General features: G+C 38.8%; 1 protein-coding gene across 1 annotated transcript; it reads left to right on the top strand.

Annotated features, from left to right (window-relative positions):
• The first annotated feature begins 259 nt into the window (after window positions 1-259).
• On the top strand, window positions 260-3,539 carry LOC140790993 (putative RING-H2 finger protein ATL69). Its single transcript, XM_073141334.1, has one exon. The coding sequence runs from the start codon at window positions 2,824-2,826 to the stop codon at window positions 3,328-3,330; it is 507 nt and encodes a 168-aa protein (XP_072997435.1). The 5' UTR covers window positions 260-2,823; the 3' UTR covers window positions 3,331-3,539.
• The last annotated feature ends 4,044 nt before the right edge of the window (window positions 3,540-7,583 follow it).

The following is a 7,583-nucleotide window of genomic DNA, read 5'->3' as shown; positions in this document are numbered from 1 at the left end:
TCAAGATTGCAGAAATACAGTTGTTCCATCGACAGACAGACATACGGCTACCGTAGAGGATGGAGTGCCTAAGGGAAGGAAAGATCTCTGCACAAAAGTCGAAACCCAAACAGTGGGAAGAGAGCCTGATCCTAATTCGATCAGTTTGACTGCTCAGATGAGAGTCTTTTCTATGTTGTTGTTGTTGTTGTTGTTGTTGTTGTTTATACTGTTTCCTTCCATGAGTAGGCAGGCTTTTATATTCTAATAGTTCTATTTCTCAGTATCAGTTTCAAAGGCTTATCTAACATTTTGTACAAGGACACACATACGTTAACATCTTTTGTTTAAAGTTATGGAACAGTAATTCCAGTTGCATTAATCCCAACATCATTCGACGACATGCTGTATTCTTTACACCAGACCACTGAACAGGGAATATTTTCACTAGAGCAGAGCAGGCATTCATTCTTGGTGTTCTCTCTCAGTTGAATTTGTTGTGTCTCTCTTTTTGCAAGAATGCTCATCTACTGTGCTGAAGTACTGACATTTCTTTTTCTTTTTTTCTTTTTTTCTTTGTTTGCAGTATGAGAGAATGCTTTTTATTTCTTAACTATTAATTATATTATATAAAAATCTACTATGTTAACTCATCTATTGATCTAAGATCATTCTCAATTATTTGGTCGGATATATGGCTTCAAGTGCTCAGTTCTATATCTTTCAGCAGCCGACCCAGTGAAGGTTACCTTCACATTATCTCTAGTACTCGAAAATTGAGTAAAAATATTCCATGATCCACCATGCCATTGTTAATATATCTTTCTTTAGTTGTCTATATTATGAGGTAAATAAAGTTTGTTTGCAGGGTCATCATGACAAGGGTAAATAAACAAGAAGAATTTCTCGAGCGGAGGAAAGGGAAATCTTGTTCTTTTCTTGCTACAAGATTAGTATGAATTTAATGTTATTAATTCCTCAGATCAGGTGGGCTTATAATATAATGGAGTCAAAGGCAAGCAACTGTTCTACATGATTTATGCTACTAAAGAAATTAAGTAGAATAAGCTGTAGACTTCATGACCATGAACAATCTAGTAGAAGGCTAAGTTAGTACTCACCATTTCTGACATAGTTGACCTGATCTTGTATATATATATACATATATGCAAAGGTTTGAGATGAGATTTCAAATTCTTTGCCAGTGTATATTATTCATGTTGATGGTTGAATTCTCTTCTTGTTTCTTTTATTGTCATTTGATTTCTCTATAACAAAATCTTAAGTTATTTGGGTTCCAGTAATTCAGTAGAATTATTGCAAAAATGCCTTAGAGAAAAAAGAAGAGAAATAATTGCATCCAAAACCCAACCTCTAAACTATTTCTATTTTTACGTGATGGCATATTAAATCTCTCAATTATAAAAAGAAAAATTCATGTGGTTGTCACATAATTAACTTTAAGCATTATAACAAATATTTTTGTTCTTATGTTAGAGGATAAAAAAAAAGAGTGAGATAATTGGAGGGGTTAAGGTGTTAAAAAAAGGGTTTTTTATTTATTATAAAATTAGCCATACTTTAGGGAATTTAGTTGTAATTAACCAAAAAATGATCATTTACTAATTTTTTTTGAACTTTTTTTTGCAGTTAAAAAAAAAATACAAGTTAAACGCAATCTATATTTCAAGCCGTTACGGCGATACAACCCAAGAAAATAAAATTATGTCCGTTGGCAAAGTAGTTGGCGTTTGCTTAAGTTCGAGCCTTGATCTCAGTCTGGACCGCAAACACCTTAATCTCATTAGATAAGCATCACATCCATAGGTTTTATGAGATGTAACCAAATGTGGATTGAAATCTAGCATGAGTTTCACCATTCACATCATTTTTTCTCAATCCAAATTACTTAACTTAGTTGGAATTTTTACATAATTGCTACTGATTTTTTTTAATATTATAGTTATTACTACATTCTTTAAAATATTAGAATTCCCACTAAAATTATCTTTGACTCTTTTAGAATTATTATTAAGTTTTAATAGAATACTCTTAATAAATTATTAGTAAAGTTAATAAATGTATACAAATTACTAAAAACCCATTTTTTTAATGTTTAGAGTGTAAAATATTTATCAATAATTTTTAACTTATATAAATTAAAATATATTTTATTGTACTATGATAATGGGTATAAAATTGCATAGATTTTAAATTATTTTAAATAATTTATACAAATATAAAATAGTTTTTAAAATTTTAAATTATATTTTAATTATGATTAATTATATTTAACTAGATAAATGATATTTTAAAAGGGCATAATAATTTTGATAGCAATTATAATATTTCATAGGATACACTGATAATTATGATATTTAGAAAGTTTTCAATTTCAAATATGTAAAAATCTCGTACCATCCAGCATTTAATCGTCATCGTCCGTATGACATGCCTGATGTGCTGGCATACAATCAGACGGTCCACTTTAACGGACACTATGCATAAACAGTGTTTTCAAGTACTATTAGCATTTACTCTAAATCAAATACCCAAAACCTAAATCCATCCATTCCCACCTCCGGCATTTATAGCAATCCATTTCTAAACCCCAACTACAACATTAAAAACTGAGCCACTCAAGAGCTGCCAAATACGCAATTATAGGTTATTCGTTCCTGCAGCCTTATATACAGACGATCCCGGGCAAAAGAGGAGCATTTTGGTAAAATCGCAAGGCCTTCGTCACTCCTAGCATTTACTCCCCCGCCTTAAGTCCCCGTCCGTTTTTAGCTTTCCTTCCCACCTACCTCTCTCTCTCTTTTTCTCTCTAAACCCTTCTCGATGTCGTCTTCCACCTTCTTCTCCTCCTCCCCGGTTGGTGCCACCTCCTCTGGTGTCGGCCTGGGCTACGGTATCGCCATCGCCGTCGGCATCCTCGTCCTCGTCTCCACCATCATGCTCGCCTCCTACATCTGCGTCCGCGCCAAAGGCGGCGCCGCCGCCTCCGATTCCACGCCACCCCTCCCTCGCCACCACTCGACCGCCCACGTGGCGGTCCCTGGCCTCGACGGCCCCACCATCGACGCCTTTTATCCCAAGTTCTTCTACGAAGGCGACAGCGGCGAGGAGCAGCCGTGCCCTATCTGCCTCGGGGAGTACGGCGCCGGGGATCTGCTCCGACGGGGCCCGGACTGCGGCCACCGCTTCCACGCCGCTTGCGCCGACGCGTGGCTGCGCGTGAGCGGCACGTGCCCCATGTGCCGGAGGTCGCCGGTGAACTCGCCGGCGCCGACGCCGCTCGCCACGCCGCTCTCCGAGCTCATCCCCCTCGCCGTGCACGCCAGGTGATCGACGCTGGTTCCTAGTGTCAAAACTCGATTTTTTTTCCTTTTTTTTGTGGTTGCTTTCATTTCTTATTTATGTTTGTCATGGAGGTGATTTGTTTAATGGAGATTGGAAATGGAAAGGAGAGTCCGAATTCACTTCCTCGTTTGACTTTGTAGATTTTGTGGGGATTATATAAAGTAGTAAATATAATTAGGATATCCAGTACGAAATATTAGTTTGCAACTTTGCATGCATGATTTACGTGTTGGCATGTGATATTTTAAAATGGTAGATATGTGCTGCAATTATGATTTCTGACCATGATGGTCGATTAATCCATTAGTATACATATCGATTCGTTGTTCTTCTGGTGGAGGATGAGCTGCTATGTTCATCTTTTCTCTCGGTGATGATTTCACTTTTTTTCAAATTCTATTAATAATATATTCTCTTGTAGGAAAATTATTTTATCCTGCATAGTTATAGCTGAAAGAATTGTTTAATACCACGCGGATATCTAAATTCTCTGGTGATTTATTTGCTCTTATCCTTGCAAAGTTAGCTATATAACCAAACAGAAAACCTACATAATTATTTTTAGAACAGCTGGGAGACAATATTACAAGCACATGGTATATATAATGTCATTGCAGAACGATAAGTCTTCGATGTTAACAGTTTTGTCTACAGGTGAGGCCAAACTGAATGAAACGAGAAGTCCTCTCAACTTAGATCTCGATTGACGGTGCATCAGCCATGATATGTATATATATATACAACATTACACCAAACCAAACAGGCCTGCATATGAAAAATCCTTTTTTTGTTGGTAACACTCAATTTATATATTCTAGACATTCACATCAGTACTTTTTTTTTTTTTTTAAACAATTCACATCAGTATTGTTCTTATAATTGGTTGAAGTATCTTTTATATTGACCTATACTTCTGTCTCAGACGCAAGACTATCAAAAGTAATATCAAGTACTTCAAACTTCCCAATTAGCTACCATGTACCTTGGAATCATCCAACCCAATAGGACTAACTTATTTTTTTTAATAGAAAATCAGTAGATAAATTTTATTTAATAACCAAAATTAAATTTCAATCTCAGTGGATCAGTCCATTCCATACAAGTTTTGGTTTGGATAACAAGACTAGCAAATTAGTGAGCAGTAAGGTTGTTTGATCTGTTCGAATAAAGAATCTTTCAGGGATAAGAATATCAAAAGACACCACGATAGGATTAATGCTCCAATCAACTGAGGAGCTGAGATAATTTATCTGTTTGAACAATAGTGAGACAGTTTAAGTAGACTATGCATTTTCATAGAACTGCAAGAAGATAGCTTTGCAGCACTTAGACTTCATTCCCTCGTGGAATAAGGTTTATATTAATATAATTATTCTAACTTCTTATATTATTATAAGAGAGCTTATATTAGTATAAATTATTATTGTAATAATACGATTCGGTCAGATTGGATCCACTCGCGGTATTAGGTTCATTGGGATGAGCCTATTTATTTAGTTTGTATTTGCTTAAGAGAATAAGGCCTTTTGCCAGAGGGGCGTTCAAATGCCATGGACCCGCGTTTGAACGGGGTCATTCGAACGCCTGCACACACTCACAATTACAGAAAACCCAAATTGTGCGTTCGGACTACAGCGAAAATTATTGGTTTATTAGGGTTTTGATATACCTTATTAGAGTCTTTTTTATTGAATTGATTTATTAGGGTTTATTAGTTATTTATTTTTATTAAAATAAATTTTCTGTAAGTCGCGTTCGAACACGAAAGAGGGCGCGTTCGAACGCCCTTGCGAAAGCCTGCATCAGTTCGCAAAAACAAAGAACGCGAAAAGTGCATTCAAACGCGGTCGGGCGCGTTCAAACGCCCGCGTGTGAATGCCTACATCAGTTCGCATCTACAGAGAACGCATTTTGTGTGTTCAAACGCGGTCGGGCACGTTCAAACGCGATCTGCGGGAGTTTACTAAAATTAGGGTTAATAATTATTATTTTGGCTTGTTGGCTAGCCTCTATAAAGGTGTGGATGGTAGCCAAAATTATTATGCTTAATTAATATTGGTTTCTTTTCTCCTCTATCCTCTCTCTAGTCTCTTTACTCTAATCTCCCTCCTCCCTCTTTACCAACTTGCCACCTCTACTATTGGCAAGTTCTCATCTAACTTTTAATCTCCCTCGCTTGTTGAGTCCTCCTTCCTCCTTGAAATCTTGACCACTTCTTCCCTTTCGTCTTTATCCCTTAAACTATATCAACCATACATCCTCATCTCTATTATCATCCATAACCCTAACATCCACTCCATCCGTCACCATTATCTTTATTGTGTTTTCGTCTTAGTTATAATTCGAATATGTGAAGGGCGTAATATAAAAATCGTAGATCAGGAAGTTACGGATCGATCAAACTTAGTTTTGTAATTTTCTAACTATGGGAGACTAACTATTTGGTGAATATTTTCCCTCGATTAAGCGGACTACTTCCTACAATCAATCAAGATCTTAAAGGAATCGTTTTGTAGCTTATCATTGGTATCAGAGCCCGGTGAACCTCAGACCTCCATTAATGGTGGAAATAAGGAAGATGGCATCAACAAAGAGATCAATGGAGAGCACACCAACAAGGGAAGACTCAATCTACGATAACCCTAACCGAGAGATCGATTCCCTTGGGGCAACCATGGTAGGACCGAGTCAACCAACATCCATAGGTGTGAACATGGGCTTGGCGGATGAACTTAGGGACATATTCCAAACATTGCTGCATATAGTGGACGCAATGCAGAATGATCATAATGCTTTAAAGGAATATGTTATGAATCGATCGGCTTTGTCATTCCCTCGATGAAGATCGATGCCTTAAGAAGGACAAGCAATGGGACCATATCGAACCGATACCCTACAGGTCTAGGTATGACATGTTAATGTCAATGATCCTCTTTTACCTATTCTTACGCATCATCCCCAACCTCCGATACACAACCCAAGACTAGCAGTGGTGGAACTCGAGAGGCGTGCGACATCGGTGCACTTCGTCGATGAAGAGGATTGGCACTTAGAGGATGATGTTGATCCCTTCGGAGATGGTGATGGGCATGCTTGGGGATTCAGAGAAGGAGATCAACAAGCACAAAGGTTCAGACCTGAACCAAGGATCTTTCGTGAACCCGACAATGTTATTCGGGGAAGAACTGCACGCTTGGATTTCCTAAAATTCTAAGGCGGTGATATGATGGATTGGGTATTTCAAGTGGAGTTGATTGTCAAGGGATAGCAGAGGACGCAAAGGTTCAAATGGAAAACTTTCACCTCCAAGGAACGACATTGCATTGGTATCATTCGTATCGATCGACTATTCATGATAGAAGATTTACCGGTTGGGCAGACTTTTGTAAGATGATTACACGCAGATTTGGGACAGCGGTGTATGAAGATTTTGTTGCCACATTAAGCAAGATGGCTCAGAGGACAACCATATTGGAGTACCAAGCAAAATTTGAAAGAGTTAGTAGTCGTTGCGAGCCACCTTAGCCCGAACCGACATTGATAAGCACATTCATTTTAGGGTTGCGGAAGGAGATCTAGGTAGATGTTCGTGCTCTCTGTCCTACCACTCTTTAGGAGGCCTTTGAGAAGACCGTGAGGATGGAGCAAAAGTACAAGGCTCTCAAGATGGCAGCGAAAGTAAGTTGGGGCAACTGAGATGGATAGTTTGCGCCTAGAACGTCGGTTGAAAATTCTGTGGGTTAAAGACAACGACTGCTAATACTAGAGCACGACCACCCTTGAGACCCTCTTCCGATGTTAGAGGAGGCACAAGACCCCCGTTCAAACTCTCACACCTGCCCAAGTGGAGGAGCGAAGAATGAAGGACCTTTGCTTTTGATACGATGAACGTTTCACCCCCGGTCATCAGTGTTCCAAACTGATCGGGAGTGTGATGCTTATCGACGTTCTCGAGAGGGATGATGAGGTTGTTGGTGATGGAGAGTGTTCAAAGGAGGTCTATGAGGAGGCCGTGGAGGAGGGCGCGGAGGACGATATCCAAGCTGAAATATCAATGCATGCATATTCGGGTACTTTTGCGCCGAGGATATTATGGGTAGACGGACTCGTTAGAAAGCATTGTGTGCACATCCTCATCAATTCCGGGAGTACACACAACTTTCTAGATAAGAGGTTAGTGAGGAGGTTGGGCTTGGACGCTGAACCGACTGCGGGGTTTGACGTTGCTATTAGAGACG

Source organism: Typha latifolia, chromosome 6 (assembly GCF_019914945.1).
Source record: "Typha latifolia isolate L0001 chromosome 6, TyphaL0001v2, whole genome shotgun sequence".
In the NCBI taxonomy this organism is placed as follows: Eukaryota; Viridiplantae; Streptophyta; class Magnoliopsida; order Poales; family Typhaceae; genus Typha; species Typha latifolia.
The sequence above is the reverse complement of the archived record's forward strand: the minus strand, read 5'-3'. Positions and strand labels throughout refer to the sequence as shown.

What these genes read in the sequence shown, in the direction of transcription:
- LOC140790993 (XM_073141334.1), top strand. Translation starts at nt 2,824, where the DNA reads ATGTCGTCTTCCACCTTCTTCTCCTCCTCCCCGGTTGGTGCCACCTCC.